This window comes from Elephas maximus, chromosome 16 (assembly GCF_024166365.1).
Source record: "Elephas maximus indicus isolate mEleMax1 chromosome 16, mEleMax1 primary haplotype, whole genome shotgun sequence".
NCBI classification, from domain to species: Eukaryota; Metazoa; Chordata; class Mammalia; order Proboscidea; family Elephantidae; genus Elephas; species Elephas maximus.
Window position 1 is genome coordinate 53,989,819 of NC_064834.1, and position 25,901 is coordinate 54,015,719.

At 47.4% G+C, this 25,901-nt stretch overlaps 2 protein-coding genes across 5 annotated transcripts; one reads left to right on the forward strand and one right to left on the reverse strand.

The window, feature by feature from the left end:
- Nucleotides 1–333: 333 nt before the first annotated feature.
- Nucleotides 334–2,450, forward strand: FBXL15 (F-box and leucine rich repeat protein 15). The gene is made up of 4 exons (XM_049855295.1): nt 334–415; nt 576–729; nt 1,103–1,608; nt 2,121–2,450. The coding sequence occupies exons 1-4, from the start codon at nt 363–365 to the stop codon at nt 2,308–2,310; spliced, it is 903 nt and encodes a 300-aa protein (XP_049711252.1). The 5' UTR covers nt 334–362; the 3' UTR covers nt 2,311–2,450.
- Nucleotides 2,451–2,563: 113 nt separating this feature from the next.
- CUEDC2 (CUE domain containing 2) lies at nt 2,564–9,901 on the reverse strand. Of its 4 annotated transcripts, none has more exons than XM_049855853.1 (9): nt 9,795–9,901; nt 4,397–4,480; nt 3,966–4,109; nt 3,814–3,875; nt 3,592–3,722; nt 3,356–3,517; nt 3,112–3,173; nt 2,976–3,036; nt 2,564–2,897 (listed from the first exon to the last, which is right to left on the reverse strand). In XM_049855853.1, exons 2-9 carry the CDS (start codon nt 4,468–4,470, stop codon nt 2,751–2,753), a joined length of 843 nt encoding a protein of 280 aa, XP_049711810.1. In that variant the 5' UTR covers nt 4,471–4,480; nt 9,795–9,901; the 3' UTR covers nt 2,564–2,750. The 4 variants fall into 4 exon arrangements, with proteins under 4 accessions (XP_049711810.1, XP_049711812.1, XP_049711811.1 ...); XM_049855855.1 differs by having other exon boundaries at nt 4,397–4,477; nt 9,795–9,855; XM_049855854.1 differs by having other exon boundaries at nt 9,741–9,849.
- Between the last annotated feature and the right edge of the window lie 16,000 nt (nt 9,902–25,901).

Here is a 25,901-nt window from a genome sequence, read left to right on the forward strand (position 1 = left end):
CTGGAACCCAGGAGTCTTGGTTCCGCCCCCTTGTGCGTTTGGCCTCGCTTACTCCTCCCATTACCACTTCACTTCGAAGTGGCCTCTGGCCCAAAACGAGGACAGAAGCGTCTCTGCTGTCCACTTCGTTCTCCAGCTCCGGGCCTTAGGCCATGCAACTGAGAAGGCGAGGTCTAATGTTAGACCACCGGTCTGTTCCGCTTCAGGTTTGGGGTCCATCCGGAAGGTTTTCAGATAGGATCCTCAGTGAGACCGCACTCGATTGAATCGGTCTATCTTGACAGCCTAAGTAGGCGGGTTCTCTGCAGTTGCTCCACGGCGGATGCAAGAGTACTTTACTGCGCACGCGCAGTAGATAGCCGATGGAGCCACGGATGGAGCTGTCCGGAAGGGAGCAGGAGCCCGGAGCCGTCAGGTACCGAGGACTGGAGGGGCCGAGGCAGGGGAGAGGACCTGAGTCGGGCCCGGGTCTGGGGGCCGCTCCTGGGAGCCGGGCCCCAGGAGTAGAATGGAGGCGGACTCGTAGGTAGCAGAGCGGCCCTGGGACGCCGCCGCCAACGCTCCTTTACCCGCAGGCTCCTGGACCTGCCCTGGGAAGACGTGCTACTCCCACACGTCCTGAGCCGGGTCCCTCTGCGACAGCTGCTCCGGCTGCAGCGCGTCAGCCGGGCCTTCCGGGCGTTAGTGCAGCTGCACCTGGCGGGGCTGCGCCGCTTCGACGCAGCTCAGGTGAGCCGTGGCCCGGAGCCCCGCCCCGCCTGGGTAGCGCCCCCGCTTGCCCCCAGCCCCGTAGTCCATCCTTCCGATCCCCCGGAACCGCAAGGGCTGCCCGGGAAGCGAGCCCGGAAGTGGGGAATACCCCTCAAAGGCAGGTCCCAGGTAACGACTCAGAGGGCGGGGCCTCTCCGGGGCGGACAGGCGGGGCCTCTCCCGGGCGGGCGGGCGGGGCCTCTCCGGGGCGGGCGGGCGGGGCCTCTCCCGGGCGGACAGGCGGCGAGCCCCGAGGGCGGGCGGCTGCCAGGAAAGACCTCCTCAGGGACCGACAGGCGCCGCCCGTCCCATCCCCGGCGCGGGCTGAGCCCGGGTGCCTCCCCGCCCACAGGTGGGTCCGCAGATCCCGCGGGCAGCATTAACCCGGCTGCTGCGGGACGCCGAGGGGCTGCAGGAGCTGATGCTGGCGCCGTGTCACGAATGGCTGTCAGACGAGGACCTGGTGCCGGTGCTGGCGCGGAATCCGCAGCTGCGGAGTGTCGCGCTGGCCGGCTGCGGGCAACTGAGCCGCCGCGCGCTGGGGGCGCTGGCCGAGGGCTGCCCCCGCCTGCAGCGCCTGTCGCTCGCGCACTGTGACTGGGTGGACGGGCTGGCGCTGCGCGGCCTCGCGGATCGCTGCCCGGCCTTGGAGGAGCTGGACCTGACGGCCTGCCGCCAGCTCAAGGACGAGGCCATCGTGTACCTGGCGCAGAGGCGTGGCGCGGGCCTTCGCAGCCTCTCACTGGCCGTCAACGCTAATGTGGGCGACACTGCCGTCCAGGAGTTGGCTCGGAACTGCCCGCAACTAGAGCACCTCGACCTCACCGGCTGCCTCCGCGTCGGAAGCGACGGCATCAGGTGCCTGGGCTGGGGGCCGGTGGGGTGGCAGGACAATCATTCAACTTCCGGAGTAGGGGTGAGCAGTAGTTGTCAAAAGGCAGAGGTAGAGGGTTCTGGATTTTTCTGCTATCACAGCATTCCCGTTCTAAACAGGAAAAACTTCCAGAATAGCTTAGGCCAAAGAGCCCACACAGTTTAAAAACTTTTTTGAACCAATATTTACACATTAGGAGATTTCACATACAAAGTCAGCCTTCTAGCTTCTCTTCGACAAAGGGCAGTCTTGCAACCCTGGCTGGGGTCAAGGAATAGGTTTCCCCTTTAAGTCTCTGGTTCACTGGAGGCATTGAATGTAGACCCCAATTCAATCCAGGTCCCCTCCCTAGTGTATGGAGGAAAAAAATATGGCTCGAGCTGGAGGCATTCAGGGCTTTGTTGAAGCCAGGGGTAGGTACAGTGGTCTAGGCCTGGCCCCTCTGCCGTGGGTGTTTCGGCTTCGTGCCCCTAGCCTCACTCCCCTCTTCCCCCAGGACACTGACCGAGTATTGCCGGGCGCTTCGATCACTTCGGGTGCGGCACTGCCACCATGTGGCTGAACCCAGCCTGAGCCGCTTGCGGAAGCGCGGTGTGGACATCGATGTGGAGCCACCGCTGCACCAGGCCCTGGTGCTGCTGCAGGACGTGGTGGGCTTCGCACCCTTCGTCAATCTGCAGGTCTGAACCACCCGCAGGTTGGGGCACAGCTGGACTGTGTGGTGGGGGCCTGGCTGAGCTGTAGGGAAACTGGACTGTGGGGGCCTCTGGTGAGAGGTCAGCACCCTACCCCACCTTGGAGCTTCAAATAAAGCTTTTTACCCCCTCTTGCCTGGCCCTGCTGCCCTGTTGAAGACAGGGGATGTGAGGTTGGGGAGGGAAGGTCAGACAGACGCAGCACCCCAGTCGTGAGGCAGAAATGACCAAAATGAACTCACACTTTCCTCAGGCCACCTTTACTGTGCCCATGCACAACTCCAAGAGGAAGTTAACACTGGAACAAGGAAGTAGAGAAGGGGGTCTGGAGTTAAGGAGGCCCCTGGTGGGTGGGGGCGTGGCAAATATAGGGCTCCTGCATCCCTCTGGGATCTGAGCCTAGAAGGCTCAGGCAGAATCTGGCATGTGCCTCAATGGAAGCGGTACTTTCTGGCCGGCTTGAGGTTGATGTATGTGGCCTTCATCTCCTCGGCCTCAGGGTTCCGCACATCTTTGAATCGCTCCCCTTTGGTACTCACTACCTGGTTGTCAATGTAGCGGATCAGCTTCTTGGGGGCCTGTTGGGCAGTCAGACAGTGAGTGGCGGAATCCAGATGACAGTCCACTCCACACCCTAGCAGCCCTACCTCTCTCACCTCTTTGGGAGCCATGGGCCGGTGAGTCTTCTGGTCCTCTGCGCTATCCACCATCATGTACCTGCCAAAAACCGGCTGGGTGAAGCTCTTGCCACCCTGGGAAGACCCTTTGGGGCCCAGCCCAACCCGGACTCACTTCTGCAGGATGAAGGACTTCAGCTCATCCTTCTGGGGGCCTCTGAGGCGCCTGGGCAGGTCCTGTGGAGAGGGGAGGCCTGGTCTAGGCCCTGGGGCACCAGCAGGGAAAGCAGATGGGGATAGGCTGGGGCAGGGGAGGTGATTTAACACCAAGTGGGAATGCAGCTGAGGCTACATGGAGGGGGAGAGGAGAGCCAGATCTGAGTCCCCACAGTGGTATGTGTGGGGAGTTAGGGGAATACCTGATGGGGGCTGTCCTTCCCCTCTACCAGCATCTGCACAGCCTCTTCCAAGTCCCCCCGAGCTTTGGCCAGCGCCCATTGCGCCTGCCCAACTGAACAGGTGGGGAATACCTCCAGGAGTACATCCACCCCTGGCAGCAGCTCCTCCTCAGCACCTGCTGCCTGTGGGCAGAAATGTTAACAAGAGGCAGGACTTCCTCCTTTCCCTCATCAGTACTCTCCTCTACCACCAGTACCTTGTCTTGGGTGTCCTCAGTAGCAGTGGGAGAAGACCTGGCCTCTTCTTTGAGCTTTTCAGGCCTCTGCAGAGAATCCGGGGGGACAGGTACTTGACCTTGGACCTCAGAGCTCTGTGGTTGCAGGTTCTCTTAAAGGGGCAGAGAGAGCATCAGATTTGTCAGGACTTTGGGAGCAGTGGTGGTTATGAATCACTCAAGTGCCCAGGACCCCAGACTCACCTTTGTTCCTGGCATCACTCAGCTGCCCTGAGAGCTTCTGCATCATGTCCCCTATTGTGCCCCTGAGAGGACAAAAGAGGGTGGTGAAGGGACAGTTCTGTACCTGCCATAGTCAGCAACCCCCCACCCCCTTGGCCCCAGTCAGGCCCCACCTGGGGATGTGGGCGAAGCCAGGCACGTAGGCCTCCATCATCTCAGTGAAGGCCTCCATGTCAAAGTTCTCCTCTGATGGGCCTGAGGGGCCCAGGTCTTCCAGGACCCCAAGAACATAGGAGAAGATGACATCATCCAAGCCACTGCAGGGAAGGGACAAGACAAACCCTAGGTAGGACTCTGGATATCTCCAGCACCCCCACCAAGCCTGAGACTCCAGCCCTCAGCTTCCTGGGGCCCATGAGCCATGAGCCAGACACCAGACCTCAAACCCTCCCTCAGAGCTTTGGTTTCCCATCTGTCCAACAAGGGTCACAGGGACAAAAGAGGGACAAGCCCATCCCACCTCAGGCAGAGGGCTGAGTGCTCTCCACCCGAGTCCTTCCAGTGGCCAGGGCCTACAGTACTACCCAGCAGCTCTTGCCTCTACCTGAAGTCAGCCTCCGGGAGATGCGTCTGGACAAAGGCAAGGAGGGCTGCACTGACAATCTTCTCCAGCTCCATGCTCTCTCTTCTGAAGGGACACAAGACAGAGGTTTGCCAGGCCGTCTTCTGCCTGTCACCACCCTCTCCACTGGGCCTGCGGTGGCTAGCTTCTCCCTCCTTGCCTGTTATAAAACCGTTTGCTGATGTTGCCCTTAGCTCCCAGCTCCCCAGACCTTCCCTGCTCCGCAAACAGGGCCACATCCTATCTCTCCACCTCCTCTGGCCTGAGACAGGGCAGGGCACTGTCTCCAAAGAAGGACTGAGTGGAGGTGCCCTCCCACCCCTACCCCCGGCAGCAGGCCCAGACCCTCTGGCAAGAAGCCAAGGTCTTGGGGTCACATGCCTTGTAGCTGAGGAATCCCATCATCAAGGGGGGCATCTGGCCCCCAAGTCTGACTACAAGGGGCCTCACTGTCCAGCCCCTCAGGAAGCAGGCCTCAGGACCAAGTACAGCTCTTCCCCCACCCAGAAAATCCACCCACCCTCTGCACAAAGGGGCTTTTCTGGCTTTGGGGCCCAGATGGAAGGGGAAGTCTTTCATAGATTCTCTCCTCCTGCCCAATCCCTGACCTTCCAGCAGCACAGGGCTATCTACAAAGGATGTTCATATCCTCCTTCTCAAGGCCTTTACAGCTCTACAAGATCTGGCCCTTGCCTGCCCCTGCAACCTCACCACTCCCTCCTCGCTCACTCCACTTCCGCCCCACCAGCCACCTCGCCATTCCTCAAACTTGTGGAACTTCTTCCTGCCTATATCTCCCAGATAGCCACATGGCTCATTCCTTCACTTCCTCCAGGGTTCTGCTCGAATGTTACCTCCTTGGAGAGATCCTCCCTGACTAACATACCAAAAACAGATATTACCTGTACTCACTAACTCCTTACTCTGCTCTTCTTCTACACAGCACTTACTACGGCTTAACGTTATTTTATATATTTGCCTATTGTCCATCTTCCCTAGCTAGAAGGGAGGGGACATTCTCTGTCCTATTCATTAGCGTAGCCCTAGCACTTAGGAAAGTACCTGTACTTAGTAGGTGCTCAATAAATACTTGACTTATTTCATTCTCACCTTCATGCTTTTGACTCCCAAAAGCCTGTATGTGGGAGTCAGGAATACGTAGGTGATACTGAGTGGCTTCAGACCCACAGGTCCAAATGTCTGCTAATCATTCCACTCAGAAACACTCCTCAAACTCTATTTACTCCAAACTCACGATATCCTTCCCAATCTGTGGCCATCCCCAAAATATACAACCTCCTCCTGTTTCAATGACTGATACAATTACTCATTCACTTACCTGTCAAACCTGAAACTTGGGGATTACCCTTGATTTCTCCCTCTCGCCCCCACCTGCTATATCCAATCACCAAGTCCTGTTGATTCTATTCCCTTACTTTTTTCCTACCTATCCACTTCCCTCCATATCCAATTTGGTTTCTGCCCCAATATGCCCACCAAAACTTCTCAGGCTAAGGTCAGCAGTTACCATCTTAGGTTTTGGTTCATTAGGTTGAACCATATGAGCTCACTAATTTTTTTTTTTCCTTTTTTATTGTGCTTTAAGTGAAGTTTACAACTCAAGTCAATTTCTCATACAAAATCTTATACACACATCATTACGTGACCCTAGTTGCTTGAGCTCACTAATATTTGCCTATTTTTGATCTATAAAAAACCAAACCAAAACAAACAAAAAAAAGGCAATTTCTTATGGTTTCGCCTAATATTTGCCCTCTCAGCACCATCAACGGTAGTTTCTCAGATATTGTGCTCTCTTGGTTCCCTTTTACCTCTCTGTCCATTTCTTCCCTTTCTCTGTCCCTCTCTCTTCTGCTTGACTTCCTCAGGCTCAGAGCTGGTCCTCTTCTCTCCTCATTCTGCATTCTCTCTCTGGAGAGCTCAACTGGGTCCACATATTTATGCACCAACTCTATGTCACCAACTGCCAAATGTTCACTTCTCTAGTCCAGTCCCATCCCATGAGGGACAAACTTGTACATCTACCTTCCTGACACCTCCATGTGGACATTTTACAGGCATCTCACATTTAACATGTCCCAAACTGACATTCTCCCAAGTTTTTACTCCTTCAGGACCATCTTCAATAAATGCATGTCCAAGCACCCAGTTGTTCATGCTAGAAGTCTGTGAATTATCCTTAACACCACTCTGTCCCTTGCCTTCCACACCCAGTCACTAAGCTCTGACCATTCTCTCTCAACCACTACCTCTCTCTCTCCACTCCCACTTTGGTCCTTGCCTTAACTACTGCAAGAGCTTCCTAACACGTCCTCCACTACTGTCTTTTCTCTATTCTCCACACTACAGCTGTGTGATCTTTATAAAAAATCCTGTCATTCTGCTTAAGGCCCATCTGTGGTTTCCCAATACCCTTTGGAGAAGTCCAGATTCTTTTCGTGGCCTTACCCCTGCCTGTATCTCTCCAGCCTCATGCACCGTGCCTTTCCTGGCTCACCCCCTCCACCCTGGCTTTCCTTCAGTTTGCCAACACTCAAGGGCCTCTGCACCAACTGTCTCCTCTGCCTGGGCAGCCTTCCACCTCCCTCCCTTCACTTATAAAACTTCTTCTCACCTTTTAGGTCTTAGTTCAAAATTCTCTCCTCAAGGGATGCTGTCCCTGACCCCCTAGAACTGGCCTGGTCCCCTCTATCTCACACCCTCATTGCAGAGTGCACTTTTCCTTACTTAGCAGCACCTTTCACAGTGTAATTGAATACTTATATGGGCAATGTTTAATGTTTCTTCCAGTTGTTTCAGGAGGGCAGGGACTAACCAAATAAATAAATAAAGAACCAAACCCATTGCCATTGAGTCAATTCTAACTCACAGCAACCCTAGCAACCCTATGGGACAGAGTAGAACTGCCCCATTGGGTTTCCAAGGAGCAGCTAGTGGATTCAAACTGCCAACCTCCTGGTTAGCAGCCAAGCTCTTGACCACTGTGCCACCAGGGCTCCAAACCAAACCCATTGCCATTGAGTCAATTCTGACTCATAGCGACCCTATAGGACAGACTGGAACTCTCCCATAGGGTTTCCAAGGAGCAGCTGGTGGATTTGTACTGCTGACCTTTCGGTTAGCAGCCGAGCTCTTAACTACTGTTTCACCAGGGCTCCTTTTGGGCAGGGAATACACCTGACTTATTCACCAACATACATTAAGTATCTCCCAAGTAGTAGGCACTCAGTAAATACTACTCCCCACTTTGCAGATGAAGAAACTGAAGCTCGCTAGGTTTCATGACTTGACCAAAGTCACACAGCTTGGCAATGACAGAGTTGAAATTTCAATCCCAGTCTCTTAGTTCAGTGATTATATTCTAACGGCTACTCTGAGGATGGAGCACAACTGATGGTAATGGTAACAAGATTCTAAGTGGGTTGGGACAGAGCTACTATCTATAATCACAGTTCCCTTGTCCCCTCTGTGGTAACAAAGAGTTGCTGTGACAACAAAGGGGTCACTTTGAAAAGCAGGACTGAGAAACCCCAGCCTATCAGGGGGATGCCTGGTTCTGAGCCTGTCTCTTGCTCTAGACACCCAGCCATGGGCCCCTGGGGAGAAGCAGAATTGCTCGGCTATCATGCAACTCCCCCAGGAGGGCAGCCCCCTCCAGAGACCTACAACAACCCTGGGTTACGTTACTCCCAAATCCTAGCTGTTGTCAGTTGCCTTGCAAAGGCCCATGGCTGATGCATGAGAGTCTAGTTTCCAGAGAAGAAGCTTCTCAGGGATATGTCTGATGCCTCTTTTCTAACGATGCATCTTTTCTAACCAAGGTCACTGTCCCCAAATACAAAGTCTTCCTCCCCTGAGCTTCTGCTCTAGTTTGTCCTCTAAAGGAACATCCCCCCCTACACACACACACCCCCTGTTCTTTAAGATTGTCCCAACTCTACCCAGCCTTCAAAGCTTGCCACTTCTTTTCTTCCCCCTCCCCCATTATTCCCTCAGCTTTCCTCGACATTTCTTTTTCTGCCAAGAGGTTCCTCCTAATATTTCTCCCCGTTGGGGAAGATTTGGTCTAGCAAACTGCATTCCTAAGCTGTAGCCTGAGCAACCCACCTTCTTTATGGTAACAGCATGATTTCCATGAGGTTTTTCAAATTCTAGACATAGCCCACAGACCCCATTACCTCCCAGAGTCCCAAATCAGCAATTAGTGGTTGGTGGTACCCATGAAATGTGACTGTCATGAGCCCTGCTTAAACGCCTCTGATAATAACAACAGCATTTACCAACTGCTTACATTGTGCCAGGCATAGTTCTAAGCTCTTTAATATATTAACACATCTAAACCTCACAATAACACTAAAATGTAGAATATTATCCCCGTTTTACCAGAGGAAATGGAGGCACTGAGAGGTTAAGTAACTTGCCCGAGGTAAATGGCAGATTTACACTCAGGCAGTCTAGCTCTGGGGCCCTTGCTTAGTTTAACCAAGATACCATATACCACCTCACAAGATGCAAATGGTGTGGCCCCAGCCGCTGCTCTGATTCTCTTCTGCCTGGCTGCCCCCTAACCTGCCTCAGAATCCGCTCACACGATTCTCCCTGCTCAGGTCTTTTCCTCTGCCTCTCTAAATCTCATTCTGCACGGCCCACTTACCTTCCTGCAGCCAGTCCTGACTGCCCCTTCCTAACTGGCCTGAGGGCTTTCTGAGGGTCATAGGACTGGACCCTCCAGATGCTTAATTTAGACCTTCTGGACAAATTTAAGTGAGATTGGGGGAAGCAGTACCATGCCGCTCCCTTGAGGGATGGGTGTTCAGAGGTGGAGGGAGAGCAGAAGGCCATGTGGGATCCAGTGTGGGAGGTGTCCTGGGGGCACTTAGGGATGCTGCAGGAGTCTAGCAAGGAGGTCTTCACTATTTCTCCAAGCCCCATGGCGTACTGCTCCTGAGATCTTTGCCCCATGCCGCAGGCACCAGAGGACATCATTCTCTCCCGACCCCCAAGTCAAGTCTTAGAGGCGCCAAGGGCACTGAGGGCCACAAAGGGATAGGGGCATCTGGAAGTGGGACCGCGATGAAGGCCGACCCCTGAAGCAGGAGGTCCCTAAAACAGATAGGGGTACCCGCAAGAGTCCAGAATAGTGGGCCTGAGGGCACAGGGATGCGGTTGCGGCCCTGAGGGACACAGGACGAGTCAGGCCTGCGCGAGCTGGGATGGGCACTGATGCAGGCCACGGCGAGAATCAAAAACGGGGGTCCGGCGGGACCCAGCGGGGATACCGTGAGGGAACACATAAGATGAGTACCCTGGGTCAACGCTGTCCGCAACTCTCCTAGCCCTGGGCTGGAAGGGAAATCACCTGCTCCGTCGGGCGCCGCCGGCGACTTCTCCCGCGCGGTGCAGTTCTCATCCCCTAGCCCCACCAACGAGATCAAAAGCGTGGCCCAGAGCGGTTCCTTCCAGCGGCGCAGCGGCAGCCATTTTTAAGAAGGGCGACATGCCCTCAACTAGGTGGGGCTTCCGCCCCGGTTTCCATCTGTCCCGGGGCTTGGACGGACTCTCGAGGTGGCCATTTTGTTGAGGGCAAAGAGGTGTTAGGTGTTCAGGCCCGGCTTATGGGTGGAGTTGGCAGTGGGTGGAACTGTATCGCCTTTTTGCTTCTCTTTTTTCGAACCAAAACCCAAATCAACCCCACTGCCTTGAATCGATTCAGACTCATAACGGCCCTACAGGACAGAGTAGAATTGCCCCATAGGGTTTTCAAGGCTGTAAATCTTTACGGAAGTCGCAGAGCGGCTGGTGGGTTCGTACCACCGACCTTTCGGTTAGCAGCCCAGCGCTTTAACCACTGCGCTACCAGGACTCTATTCTTTTCTCCCAGAGACGGAGAATCTTTGGATCCTATCCAATGTCATCCCATCTGCCTTCGTTCCCCACCTCTTGGATCTCTACCCTCATGTTCTTTATTTTTGCCCCTTTATCCTTGGTGTTTCCCCTTCCACACAGACCTCACGGCTTCAGGTAGGATCTGTCGGCCATCATCCCAAACCTGGTGTTCACCCCAAAATTCACATGTCTCTCCCCCTCCATGGTCAGGCTAGGCTCAAACCCTTTCATCCAGTCAGCCCTTAGGCACTGACTTCACCCTGGTTGTCCCCTTTGCAGTACCCTGACAGCCATTGGTGTATCCCCAAAGCTAGAGTGAGTTACAGGGTCTTGGGGCCATGGAACCTGGTTTGGGGGGACAGCAGGAGCTGGGGTGAGGATCGACCTGAGCCCAGATCCAAGGATGGTCTGCAGGCCATACTTACTGCTAGTGTCTTTAGTCCATATTGGCCACACTAGGAAAGGACAACTGAACTCCAGGGCCCCGAGAGGCCTCAACTTCCCATTTTTGTTCCTGCTGCCTCAGCTTCCTGGCAGCGCTGCCTGGTGGGGAAGCCCACAGCTGCCCCTTCCTGGGAACCCGGCATTTAGTTGTGGGGAAAGAGTCCCCTTCAAGGATGAGCTAGTCCATCCCTGATGCGTGGTCTTTTTCTGAGGCCCTGCTCAGTGCTAGCCCTCCTGTAGGGTGCTGGGAATCCAGAGCCTGTCCCTGCCCTCAGAGTAGCTCACAGTCCAAGGGCGAGAGTCCCATCCTTTCCTCTCCCCTAGGGACTGAGGCAGTGCCAAACAGGGAGGAAAAAAAGAGATCACTGCTCCCTCTCCTTCCAGCCCTATCCCTTCCCTCAGGCTCCCTCCTCCCCACCAGGGCCCTCTGGCCTCAGAGAGAGCAAGACTTTGGCGGCTGGGGCCCAGGGGGTGGGGAGGGGTTTTGGCGCGGTCGTGGCGTCCTCCATAAAAACACTGCCGCTGCCAGCCTGGCGCTGCTGGGGTTAATGAGGGGTGGGGTGACAGCCACTTTGAACTCTGGCCAGGCAGGCTCCTGGGAAGGGGGTGGTGGGCAGCCTCCTCAGCCCCAGGCCTCTGCCAGCCCTCCAGAGACTAGGGCCTACCCACTCCCCCACCCCCACCCATTGCACAATACTGATGACTCTTGGATCCTTTCCACCCTCTTCATTCCGGGAACTTTCAGGTTTCCTCAGTAGAGCTACTCTCAGTTCCAGACCAAGACCCCTGCAGCCATCCCTGACCACTGTGCCTCCTCCCCTCCCCCATCACCTGTTTCTTGGAGGGCTGCTGGTTGTAGCTAGTTATCAGAAAGAACTTCCTGAGCTTTCAGGGAAAGAGCACAGGAAAGACCTCTTAGGGGGAACCCCTCCATTCTCAACTAGGACTCTGGAGAGTCCTAACTCTGTGCAGCAGGGGTCAGGTTCTGGGGCCATAGGGTGGGCTGTGGAGAGGTACCACCACAGACACAAGGACACACTCACAGACTATAAGGTAGGGGCTCCAGGGAACTTCTGTCCTGCCTGGGACTCCTCAGTTAGCTGGATCTTAGTCATGGTTTTTCATCCCTTCAGGCCTCAGTCTCTCCCCAAGATGGGAATAGACTCCACCTGCTTTTGGGTGCTGTTTGAAGCTACATGGGGTGAACATGGATAGAGTGGTGCCTCCCTTCCCCCTATTCCTGCAAATAAACTTTGTAGCTGATGTTTGGGGTACTTAGGTCTCCTCGACCGATGGGAAAAGCTAGAAACCTATGCTGAAGCTCCCCGTAGCATATCAGTTCCCCCGTGTCCTGTCTCAGAATGAGTAATTGGGCTTGAACCGGGGATAAAGAGCAGCTTTAGCAGACATTAAGAGCATAAAGAAAAAAAAAAAAAAAACCAGCTGGTTGGTCCCAAGGGGTAGGAGGGACCCAGTCAGAGACTGAGGTAAGGAAGAGGATGCTTGGAAGGATGAGGGGGAGGGTCTTCTTTCTGGCTTGAGGTCAGAAAGGACTCTCCGGGCAGGGTGCCCAGCCCTCCCACACCTTCCTCCTTTCTCAGAAGAGCTGGGATGGGGTGGGGGTGGTAGCTGACTGGGGCCTGGTGGTGGCCCTATTTAAGGAGCACTCTTGGAGGGCATCATTGCAGATCCAGCCCCAGGAGCTCAAGAGATGAGGCTTGGTGGGTAAGTGCTGGTCCCTTTTTCCTGGTCTTCGGCAGGGTGGGGGTAGAATGGCTCTGAATCTGCAGCTTCCCCTCTCCAGAAAATGAAAGTACGTTTCAAGGAAATCTTGCTGTTCCACTCCCCAACCCCAGATACTCCAGGCCTTCACTTCAGGTGGCGAGCTGGGATCCCAGGGTTCCCATCTTGAGGGTCTCCATTTCGGGGTTCTCCATTGACTCAGGAAGCCCCTCAACCTGCAGAGCGATGCCTTCTCAGTGTGTGTGTTCTGGCTCTTTCCCCAACCCCTGACCCCTTTAAGCCATCTGGCCCCGCCATCTAGCACATCTGGGCAGGAGATGACTCAGGACTGACCACGCAGTACCCAAAGCCTGGGGGACAGAATCCGTGCCATGGACCTGAGCCACCTCAGCTCGTACTCTACCACAATTCTGTTACACTTTAGAGAACCCCTGCCCCTTTACCCTTCTGTGGGCCCCCCCTTTTAGCTCCAAACTCAGACCCTCCCTGGGATAGGAGGAATCTTGTGATATCAGGTTCCTCATCTGGTCCGTTCTGGGCTTCAACTTGTTCATCTTGAGAATGTGGGCAAATTCACAGAAGAGAGAATGGAGGCAAGAGTCACAAAAGAAGTCTGGCCACCTGGCTCTGAGAACTGAATTCCATAGGCTGTGAACTCTAGCAGATGCCCTAGGAACTCAGTTCTGGTGCCCGGCTGTGCTGCGCCGCCATCAATGCTGAGACTGCAGGGAAGCTACTGACTCAGCTCAGCTTCTCCCAGACAGTGCCCCAGCCAGGCTCTCTCCAGGCACCCATCCTGCACACTGGCCAGATCTTTTAATAAGTTCAACTTGGGTCACCGTACTGCTTAAAAAGTTCTCATGGCTCCCCAAAACTCCTTACCGTGCTGTTAAAATATGGCCTCCACTTAGCCTGGTCTTACACTGATCCCTGGGCATAACCTGCCCTCCATTGAACCCTGCCAGCATGCATCAGTTCTTCCTGGGACACCTCCTTCACATCGCTATCTGTTGGAATCTTATATATCCTTCAGTTCTTCTCTCAGATGCCTCTTCCAAGAAGCCTCTCTCGACTTCTCCAAAGTGCATCTGATCTCCTGCAAATCCTCCACACTCCTCTCTGGCAGGGCTAAAGTCATAAGTCCCCATAGTGTTTACTTCAGTGTTCTGCAGGTACCAAAAAAAAACCCCAAACCCAGTGCCGTCGAGGTGATTCCGACTCATAGTGACCCTATAGGACAGAGTAGAGCTGCCCCGTAGAGTTTCCAAGGAGCGCCTGGCAGATTCGAACTGCTGACCCTTCGTTTAGCAGCCGTAGCACTTAACCACTATGCCACCAAGGTTTCTGTTCTGCACACAGTAGCTGTTTAATAAATGTCTCTTGCATTTTGTTGACTGTCTCATGCGTGAAGAGGCAGTTTGGCGTAGGGACAAAACTCAGATTTGTCAGGAGCATTCTCAGTGTGTGACCTTGAGTAAGTTGCTTAACCTCTCTAGGCCTCAGCTTCCTCATCTGTAAATGGGAATAATAATTATACTTGCCTTAATGTTTTATGAAGATTAACCAACTGAGTTAATAGTGTCTGTAGACAGTTTTAGCAAAGCACCCGCACTTAGTGCTCAGTAGGTGTGTGAGGTTGTTGATTTTTATTATATTCCCTGAAGTAGAATGTAAGGAGCCCTGGTAGTGCAATGGTTAAGTGCTCAGCTGCAAACCAAAAGATCAGTGGTTTGAACCCACCAGCCACACTTCACACGAGAAAAGTCCTGGCAATCTCTCCCATAAAGATTAAACCAAATCAAACCTGTTGCCGTCGAGTTGATTCCGACTCATAGCGACCCTATCAGACAGAATAGAACTACCTTATAGGGTTTCCCAGGAGTGCCTGGTGGATTCATACGGCTGATCTTTTGGTTAGCAGCCAAGCCAGGGCTCCTTTTGGTTAGAAGCTCTTAACCATCATGCCACCAGGGTTCCTCCCATAAAGATTACAGCCTGTGAAACCCTATGGGGCAGTTCTGCCCTGTTCTATAGGGTCACTATGAGTTGGAATTGACTCAACAGCATACAATAAGTAGAACATGAGCCAACCAAAGGTAAGGAGGGTGAGATCGAACTTGGAATTGGTCAGTCAGGGCTTGTTGAGTAAGGGGCTCCAGACCAGATGCCAGGGTTGGGTAACAGGTTTGCTGAGAGTCCTGGATTCTCACCTGTTGTGTGATCTTGGGTAAGTCACTCCCACTCTCTGGCCTGGGTATCCAGGCGTAATATAAATTGAGGGGATTGGACTAGATGAACAGCAAGGTCCCTGTAGCCCACATGTTTTATGAGTTCTGAGCTTTTAAAGGTTAAGTTCAAAGAAATGATCAAAGAAGGAAGGATGTAGGCTCCCTGCAGGGCTCCCTTACATCCAAGGGGCCTGGGGCAGGAAGAGTTGAGGTTTGGAAATGCTCTGGGATGCTGAACTGAGCTGAGTGGCTGGCGGCACCTCCTCAAAAAGACTGCAATTCAGGGACACTCCTCCTTCGCTAGTAGAAGCCCTGGTGGCACAGTGGTTAAGCGCTTGGCTGCAGCCCACCACTCTGTGGGAGAAAGATGTGTCAGTCTGCTTCCATAGAGACTACCCCATTGCCATCGAGTCAATTCAGACTCATAGCAACCCTATAAGATAGAGTAGAACTTCCCCATAGGGTTTCCTAGGCTGTGAATCTTTACGGAAGCAGACTGCCACGTCGTTCTTCTGTGGAGTGGCTGGTGGTTCCAACCGCCAACCTTTCCGTTAGCAGCTGAGCACTTTAAGCACTGTACCACCAGGACCCTCCTGCAAAGATTACAACCTTGGAAACCCTCTGGGCAATTCTACTCTGTTCTATAGAATCTCTGTGAGCTGGAATCGACTGGCTGGCAGAGGGTTTCTTTTTTCCTTCCTCCCTGGGGCTAGGGTGTAGGGGTAAATGTGTGTGCAGCCAGTGCGTATATCTGTCCCTTTCCACAGGAAGGAATTTCTATGAGCAGTGCAGATCTTCAGAGATGGGAGAAGTTGAGATTTCAAGGGAGAGAAAAGGATACAGAGCACACCTTATGTTGGTGTGGGACTTAACGGTTTATTTGAAACCTGCCCTGTTTCAAAAAAGAATTTGACTCCACCTACTTTTTGGATGTTGTTTGAAGCCATATAGGGTGAACAGAGGTAGACTGATGCCTCCTCTCCCCATATTCCCTCAAATGAACTGCTCTAAAAATGAAATTCTCCAAGATTGAAAAATAAAATCAGTGACACAGATATCTAGTACATTCTTAATGTGTATCCATTTTGACCCAGGGATTTAATTTATTTGTTATAATTGTTTTTACTTTTAGTTAGATATTATTTGAAACTTACAGAAAAATTGCCAGAATAGTACCAAGGACTCCTGCTTACCCTTCCACCAGGTTCACCAACTGTTAACGTTTGTCACATTTGTTTTCTCTCTGTCTCTCTACATATATATACCTTTATATATATATATGGAGCCCTGGTGGCATAGTGGTTAAGAGCTACTGCTGCTAATCAAGAGATCAGCAGTGTGAATCCATCAGCTGCTCCTTGGAACTATGGGGGAATTCTACTCTGTCCTATAGGGTCACTAAGAGTCAGAATTTACTAGATGACAACAGGTTATATGTAGAGAGAGAGAACATGAGCAAGCGAGCCCTGGTGGCATAGTGGTTAAGCGCTTGGCCGCTAATCAAAAGGTCTGCAGTTCAAACCCATCAACTACTCCATGGGAGAAAGATGTGGCAATCTGCTTCCATAAAGATTATGGCCTTGGAAACCCTATGGGGCAGTTCTACTGTGTCCTATAGAGTCGCTTTGACTTGGAATCGACTTGATGGCAATGGGTTTGGTTTTGTTTGTGTGTGTGTGTGTATATATATATATATATATATATATAAAACATATGGAGCCTTGGTGGTGTAGTTGTTAAGAGCTCGGCTGCTAACCAAAAGATCAGCAGTTTATAATCCACCAGCCACTCCTTAGAAACTCTATGGGGCAGTTCTACTCTATCCTATAGGGTCGCTATGAATTGGAATAGACTCAACTGTAATGGGTTGGGTTTGGGTTATATTACATATGTATGTATTACATCTATATCTGTGTCATAGGGCAAAAACAGCAGAGCCTGGTTGAAATTAAAAGTAAAGAGTTTTCATTGACAGGCAAGGCAATTTTCAAATTGGGAATCACAAGGTTCAGAGGATTCTGAACTAAGTGATCCAAAGAGGGGACAATTCAGGGAGTTTTTATAAGAAAATACAAGAAACTACAGTAAAAATTCAGTGATTGGTTGACATTTAGGTAATAGTTAAACAAAATTGGGTGAGGGGACATCTCATTGGTAGGAGACTACATACATTCCTAAAACTGTTTTTTAAAAGCTATAATCATTAAATTGGGTACATCCAACCTCAAAATAATCATGAGTCCCTCCTTGGGTGACTACAGGGAGGACATGCATAATTCTAAAGTTTATCTTGAGTAAGCATTTGTTCTGAGAATAGCTTTGGACTCAGTTTCCTGAACAGGGAGCATTCTTAAGCAAGTAAAACCTTTAAGCAAACAAAATCACATTCCTCCCTGAAATTGCTTACCAAATAATTTTCTCAAGGTACTGTGGAGAGTTACAGAAATGACAGGCTGCATTCTCGATGCGGAAGTTACTTTTGATTCAAAATGGAGATTTAGCCTCAGACCTTAGTGCATAGACATCATCTCATGTTGAGAGTCCTAAGTTAATTTGGAGTGCTCTTAATCAATCCCCCCTTTTGATCATGAATCTTATTAGAAAGAGATTCTTTGATCTTAAGTCTTCTGCCTTGCTGGGCTAACAGCCTCATCTCCAGGGCAAGTTAGTTTTTAGATTTTTCTGATCACCCACAAAGGAGAAACTTGTCTTTGGCAAGGTCTTTTCACATTGGATGGCTGTCTGTCTCCACAGACATTTAAGACCCCAGACACTATAATTAGACAGATGGGCAGCACTGAATGTTAAATAGTGGGTTGAGAGAGTAAAGAACTGGACTGAAACAAGAGACCTCACCTGACATGATGCGAGAAGGCTGAGCCTATGGTGAGAGGTTAAAGTCATGTAATTGTTTTTTTCTAAGTACATTATTTTTTTCCATAAGAATGGAGTTAGTAGCTTGTTTGAACATATTAGATACACTTCTCATACATTATTTGATAATAGAAATTATTATAGCAACAACAATGAGTATAATTAAACCAGTTTGTAAAATATAACAAAGCCAAGATCCTATGCCTTTGGGTAACCAACTAAAGGTGTCTAAATGGGAGAGTCAAACATAGGAGGAATAGAAATGAAGCCATGTAGCTTTCTGGAGGATTTGTCTAATGTCTTATTCTACTTCCCCTGAAGAGCTTATACAAGTACAGGAGGAGGTGTTGGCAATGGTGCAGACTCCTCCTTGTTGAGGTAGAAGGAAATAAAGAGCCGAAAATTTTCAGAAGGTTGCATGAAATCTTCTTCTGTAATCTTCAGAGGAGCCATCTATTTCCGATGTCATCTGCTCCTGGCCACAAGGGCATTTGAACTTCAGTTTAAGTCCTTCAATAGGTTTAACAGCCCAGGTGGGGGCTTCAGCCTCCTTAAACTGAGACAGATGGATCCAAGTTTAAACTCCCTGTAATTTAGCAGCACAAGGATTAGTGAGAAGGACTAAGTATGGTCTCGTCTAACAAGGTTCCAATGAGTCTTTCAATTGATGTCTCTTCTAATATATATAGATTCTCTGGGGGAGATGTTAAGTAGATTTTTGGATTTAGTTTCTATTTATCAAAGGTTTCGTTAACCTGTGAAAAAGTATCTTTTAGAATATTAGATTAAGGATTATTGGTATAAGTATCGTAAGGGAGGGCCATTTGGTTATGAAGAACTACTTCTCTTTTCATAGTCATTTCAGTATTAATTTATTGGAGTCCATGGGCAGAATCATTTAAAACATTCTGAATATATTTAGTCAGAATTTTGGTATGTGCTATAACCTTTTCTAATTTTATTTGAGGTATAAAAATAGATGTAAAATTATTACACCATTGAAATACAGGTTTGGTCTATGGAGGGAAAGAAAAAAATGGTTTCTTATATCTAGACAATAAAACATTGAAGAGCAGCAATATTCTCATATAAGCCTTATAACAAAAAAATTTTTTTGTTTACTCAGTCTAATGTAGTTAATTTTGGTCCCCTGCAATTCTGGAATAGTAATAGTCTGAAAACTCTGTCAGCTTCTACATAAGAGTTCTAGAAATCTTGATTTATCCCAATCATATTCATGTTTGAAACATAGTGCCCTTCACAAGTCTGACATAGTCTATTTTTATTGAAATATTCTGGTCAAGCAAAGGAAAACTTATCTTTAGATGACAAACTTAAAAAGGTCATGATTAACTTATGTTAATAATAATACTTCTTAAAAGTGAAGGAAACCCTGGTGGCATAGTGGTTAAGTGCTACAGCTGCTAGCCAAAGATCGGCAGTTCAAATCCTCCAGACGCTCCTTGGAAACTCTATGTGGCAGTTCTGTAGGGTCGCTATGAGTTGGCATCGACTCGACGGCACTGGGTTTGGTTTGGTTTTTGGTCTTAAAAGTGAAAGACTTATAGGAATTAATTATAACAGAGTAATACAAAGCTGAATAAACTCACAAACGAAAAAAGAACTTTGGATGAAAATATCTCTAAACATAATGATTAACCTTTTTATTTTTTAAAGCTTTAGATATAACACATCCTAAGACATTCAATAGTCAGGATATACTAAGGATATTCTAAGATTATTAAGTCTATAAACATCTGAATAGTAATAAAAAGCTCTGTGGGTAAACAATGTTTATTCTCTGGCTAAACCCATTGATCTTGATGATGCTAGATTCAAAGGAAATGAACTGCAATCAAGTTAGCAATAGAAATAATAAAATTATGGCATAACATTGTGTCTTTCCACAAAGTTTCAAAGTTATCAGGAGTTTATTATAGGTCATCAAGGAACAGTACTTGAGTTATTTAACTAAAGATCTTAGAGGTAAAAACTTTAGCTTTTCTAAAGCCAAGTGTCTTGGTTTCTTAGTCAAGGGCATAAAGTTACCATAAATTTAGAGACACTGAACTTTTGCCTTCTGGGCAGATTACATAGAAAACAGTAAATTAAGGAAACAAGTCTATTAAAATTGAGCAAACTTTGTTAGGATTTTAACATATTTTATAGTTTTTTAGATCCAGGAATTATTTTGTTGAACTCTTGCCTTCAAGGCAAACTGAACAAAGAACAAAATTAACCCTTCAAGTCAATAATCAAAGGAAATTTTGTTATCTTAACAGTGAGAAATTTAATTCTTTGTTATGGACATTAAAGCTCTTAAAGATTTCCATAAATTAACCTGTTAACTTTTAGTTGCAGTGGATAAGAACTTGACTATATTAAATAAATTCTCTTTTTACAAACCTTTAAAATTTTTGTTTTTGTATATATCTCTTATAGTACCTAACTACAACCTTTTAATTGGCAAAAATGAACATATTCATTACTAAGCTGAAATATCAGGAAATCCTTTTTTGTGGCATAAAAAGCAATAGCCTATAAAATTTAATTATAATGAATATCTATTAATTTGATATTAGTAAGTTACTTAAAAATCTTGGAAGTTAATTTAAGCCTAGATGTTATAAAACATAATTACCATTGAAATAAAAAAAGTTTAGCTTTTTCCTATGTTTCAATTTCTTCTCTTCGATGTCTTAAAAATCTCTCTATACTTACTTTATGAAAATTAGAGTAATCAATTAACAAATTTGGATGGTTTCTTTCCTTACTCATTATAAGGTCAAAGTTGGCTGAGCCCTCAGTCATTTTTGGAGCCATGCCTCTACTATTTCAAATGCAAGCAGCATGGTTGCCCGGTAACACAGAGGTGGCCCCTCCTATTTTAGTTTTCCCCTTATTATTGCAGCTGTTCGATTATGGTCGCAGGGGCAGTTACCAGAGGATTCCAGAGAAGGCGTTTTAAGGTCTCTTCAAGGCCACTTCAATAGAAACTATCTTGAAGGGCCTTTTACTTTGTTTCTCTTGCTTTGGACTGAGTGTTCTCCATCCTGGGGACTCAGAAAACACTTATATGGGAGGCTAAATTTTTCCAGTCCTGTGAGCCTTCCATTTCTTGTCATTCGGGAATTAATAAACATTACTTTTTTTCCTTAAATAAAACATATTTCATATAACATCTAGCTTAAGTAACTTAGAAAGGTTTTACTTTCAAGGTTAACATAAACATAAAATCTTCACTGGAATGAATTCATTTTCATTAATTCCTGGAAATATTAAGACCATTCAATTTATGCAAGTGCTTATTTATCATTAAACCAATCAGAGTAAGTTCTTTGAAGAAATATTGTAACCTAATTTAATAATACCATCAGGAGGTAGGAAATTATTATATTTTCATAGCCTTGTCTTTTGCATGCTTTATAGAATCCTTTAAATAAGCAATTTAGAATAATTTGTCTCTTTTTTAAGGCCTTGTTATACCAATCAAAATTAACAATTTATTCTTTTTCAGTGCACTTTTCAAATAGACTGATTTGTATGAAATTTCTTAGAGTAAGAAGCAGTTATTTTTGGAAAAGAAAACCCATTACCCATTGCCATCGAGTCGATTTTGACTCATAGTGACCCTATAGGACAGAGTAGAGCTGTCCCATAGAGTTCCCAAGGAACACCTGGTAGATTAGAGCTGCTGACCTTTTGGTTAGGAGCTGTAGCATTTGACCACTACACCACCAGGGTGTCCTGGAAGAGAAAAGAGCTGCGAATTTTAGACAGCCCCATCGAAAACACCAGCCATGGCCTTTAACTTAATACAGAAACTCAGACACAGCAGCATTCTAGATTACAGGCAAGCTTCTCAAAACATAACAAAAGAGAAAGGCTACATTTTCCCAAGGTGATCACTGAGATTTTAAATAATTTCAAGTATATTCAGCTTATAGTGTTTTTGAACATGAACTCCAAACCAGCGTCCTGGTAGCAGAGAAATCCAGAATCATTTATTTATAGAGGATATTAAAAACTGGGTTCTGTCTTAGTCATCTAGTGCTGCTGTAGCAGAAATACCACAAGTGGATGGCTTTAACAAACCAAAGTTTATTCTCTCACAGTCTAGTAGGCCAGAAGTCCAAATTCAGGACGTCATCTCCAGGGGAAGGCTTTCTCTGTCAGCTCTGGAGGAAGATCCTTGTCATCAATCTTCTTATGGACTTCTCAGCACAGGAACCCCGGTTCCAAAGGAAGCACTCTGCTCCAGGTGCTGCTTTCTTGGTGGTATGAGGCCCTCTGTCTCTCTGCTCCCTTCTTTCTTCTACATCTCAAAAGAGATTGGCTTAAAATACAATCTAATCTTGTAGATCTCATCAACATAACTGCTGCTAATCCATCTCATTAACATCATAGTGATAGGATTTACAACACAGGAAAAATCACCTCAAATGACAAAATGGTGGACAGTCACACAATACTGGGAATCATGGCATAGCCAAATTGATATACATATTTTTGGGTGACATAATTCAGTTCATGACAGGTTGAAATTTTGGTTTCCCAGAGTCAATACATTTCTCAGCAGGGAATTTGATCTTCTGGGATTCCTATGTAACAATCTTAAGAAACTTGGTTTCATTTCTTCCGAACCTAATTAATTTTGCTGGCTAGAGACCTAGTCTTTTATTTTAAAATATACTTTTCTAATTGGAAAGTACTTTGAAGTGGCTACTGATTTTTTAAATTGTCTTTGGTCAGGTGATGCTAATTAGGAGCTGCCCCCTCCCCCTGCAAATTGGCATCACTGGTTTTTTTACAAGATTTGGTGATTCCCAACCAAACATGCCCTGAAAATAAAAAAAGGGCACTATTCTCTATTGCCTCTGAGGCAAAAAGCTGTGTGGAGCACTACTTTTGGTTTTCTCTGAGTCACAAAAACCTGGAAGAAGAATGCCATGGGATTTGAACAGTGTTTTGTCAGACCGATATGTACCTTCATTGTGCGAGAGAGTTCACTTGCAGGTGGCAGGCAGCCTAGTGCTCTGGTCTGTCTTGTAACCACCTTATTCTGTCACAGGAGTATTTAACACTCATGATAAGTGCTGGCAACCACCCTGATGGCTATTGCTGGTGGACCCGTGCCCAAATTTTTTGGCTTATAGCGACCCAGAGTTCTTTGAAAGTAGAATTACCTCCGTAGCTACCGAGACTTTGAGGAGTAGAATAACCTCTATCTAGACAAAATCATGCACCAATCCTAGGACAAATTAAAGAGAAAACAAATCTGGACAAAAATGAAGAGGAAAGTAATCCTCAATAAAGTTCAAAGACCTCTACGCAAAAAGGGTGGAGTTTGGATCCGAAACGGACTTACCTGAGCCAACTCCTGAGGAGGTCCAAGGAAGCGACAAGCCAAGAGGCTCCTGCTAGTACCAGGTGGGGCTCAAGTTCCCGAGCCTCCTGGGGGTCACCTCAACCGCTCTCCTTCAGATTCCACTTCTGACACCAAGAAATGGCCTACAGCCAAAACGACAGAGTCTGGTTGAAATTAAAAGTAAAGAGCTTTCATTGAGAGGCAAGGCAATTTACAAATTGGGAATCACAAGGCCCAGGGAATTCTGAACTAAGTGATCTGAGGAAGAGACAGTTCAGGGAATTTTTACAAGAAAATACAAGAAACTTCAGTAAAGATTCAGTGACTGGATGACATTTAGGTAATGGTGACAAGGAACTTCAGTAAAATTCAGTGATTAGTTGACATTTAGGCAATAGTTACAAAATTGGGTGAGGATATATCTGATTGGCAGGAGATTACATACATTTCTAAAATTGTTTTTTAAAAGTTATGAAGTGATCATTGAATTGGGTACATCAGACCTTGAAATAATCATGAGACCCTCCCTAGGTGACTACAGAAAGGACATGTATAACTCTAAAGTTTATCTTGAGTAAGCATTTGTTCTGAGAAATGTTTTGGACTTAGTTTCCTGAACAAGCAGCATTCTTAAGCGAGTAAAACCTTTAAGCAAACAAAATCATGTTCTTCACTAAAATTCTTTACCAAGTAATTTTCTCAGGGTATGTGGAGAGTTGTTTTTTTTTTTTTTTTATGTGGAGAGTTATAGAAATGACAGGCTGCATTCTCAATGCAGAAGTTACTTTTGATTCAAAATGGAGTTTTAGCCTCAGACCTTAGTGCATCTCATGTTGGGTGTTCAAGGTTAATTTGGGGTGCTCTTACTCATATGTATTATGTATAGGTCATCTCTGTCAAGTCGATTCCGACTCAGAGTGACCCTACAGGACAGAGTAGAACTGCCCCATAGGGTTTCCAAGGTAGATTCGAACTGCCGACATTTTGGTTAGCAGCCAGGCTCTTAACCATTGTGTAACCAGGCTCTCTCTCTGTATATATGTGGTGGTTAAACTTGTGTGTCAGCTTGGCTAGGCCATGATTCTCAGTTGTTTGGCAGTTATGATGTAGTTTAGAAGATGTATGATGTTGTGATCACTTCCATGATGAGACTTGATATAATGTGATCACCTCCTTGATGGGATCTGCTGTGAGTAGCCAATCAGTTGAAAGGGAGTTTTCTTGGGCATGTGGCCTGATCAAATGTAAGTGGACTTTCTGGCAAGGCTTTTGCTTGCTCTGGACTCTGAAGCTGACTCCTGTTCATCTGACCTCTGGTTCTTGGAACTTGAGCTAAAAGCTTACCTGTGGTCTTGCCTGTAGATCTTGGGATTCATTGATATTTGCAGCCTATGAGGAAGAACCCCGCCCTCTGACCTGGTGATCTTGAGTTTGCCAGGCCCTGTGGCTACGTGAATCAAGAGAAGCCTCTATCTTGACCCACAGATTGGCACGTTCCAGCCCCTACAGCCATGTGAGCCACTTCCTTTATATAAATCTCTCTATATATTTATATGCTTTACTGGTTTTGCTTTTCTAGAGAACTCAGCCTAAGACTATACATATATATATATACACACATGTATGTATATATATACATATATATGTATAAGGAAACCCTGGTGGTGTAGTGGTTAAGCGCTACGGCTGCTAACCAAAGGGTCAGCAGTTCGAATCTGCCAGGTGCTCCTTGGAAACTCTATGGGGCAGTTCTACTCTGTCCTATAGGTTCAGTGTGAGTCGGAATTGATTCGATGGCACGGGGTTTTTATATATACATATAAAGTGATATATAGTATGTCACTTGGTGACATCACTACCCTGGTGGCGTAGTGGTGAAGTGCTACGTATGCTAACCAAAAGGTCAGCAGTTCAAATGTGCCAGGCGCCCCTTGGAAACTGTATGGGGCAGTTCTACTCTGTCCTGTAGGGTTGCTATGAGTCGGAATTGACTCAACGGCAATGGATTTTTTTGGTTTTTTATATATTACATGATATATAGTATATGTATATAGTGCATATATAATTTTTTTTCTGAATGATTTGATAGTAAGTTACAGATTTGGTGCCTCCTTACTGCTAAACATTTCAGTGTGTATTTTCTAAGAACGAGGACATTCTTTTATAGAACCACAGTAGAATTATAAAAATCAGAGAATTTAACATTGATATACTGCTATTGGAAACCCTGGTAGCATGGTGGTTAAGGGCTACGGCTGCTAACCAAAAGGTCCGCAGTTCAAATCCACCAGGAGCTCCTTGAAAACTTTATGGGGGAGTTCTACTCTGTCGTATAGGGTTGCTATGAGTCAGAATCAACTTGATAGCAACAGTTTTTTTTTTATAAACTGCTATAATCTCAATAGTAGTTCTCATTCAAATCTTGCAAATTGTCTTTTGTAGCAATTTTTATCCTGATCCAGGATCCAATCCAGAATCATGCATTGCGTTTCGTTTCTGTTCATGAGAGAATTTCTCAGCTTTCTTTGTCTTTCATGACATTAACATTTGTGAAGAATACAGGCCACATTTTGATCAAATACTCTATAGGAGAATCCTGATCGAAAGAGGGAAATTTTCAAATTCTCATGGAATCCAGACATTCTGGAGCCTTGGAGGCTGGATGCACCCCTGAAACTATTTCTCTTAGGCTGGGTTCTCTAGAGAAGCAAATCCAGTGAAGCATATAAATATATACATAGAGAGAGAAATTTATATCAAGGAAATTGCTCACATGGTCGTAGAGGCTGGAAACTCCCAATCCATGGGTCAGGCTGGAGGATTTTCCTGACTCACGTAACTGCAGGAGCTGGTGAACCCAAGATTTGCAGGTCAGACGGCAGGTCCCTTGCTCACAGGCTGCAGAGGCTGACAAATTCTAAGG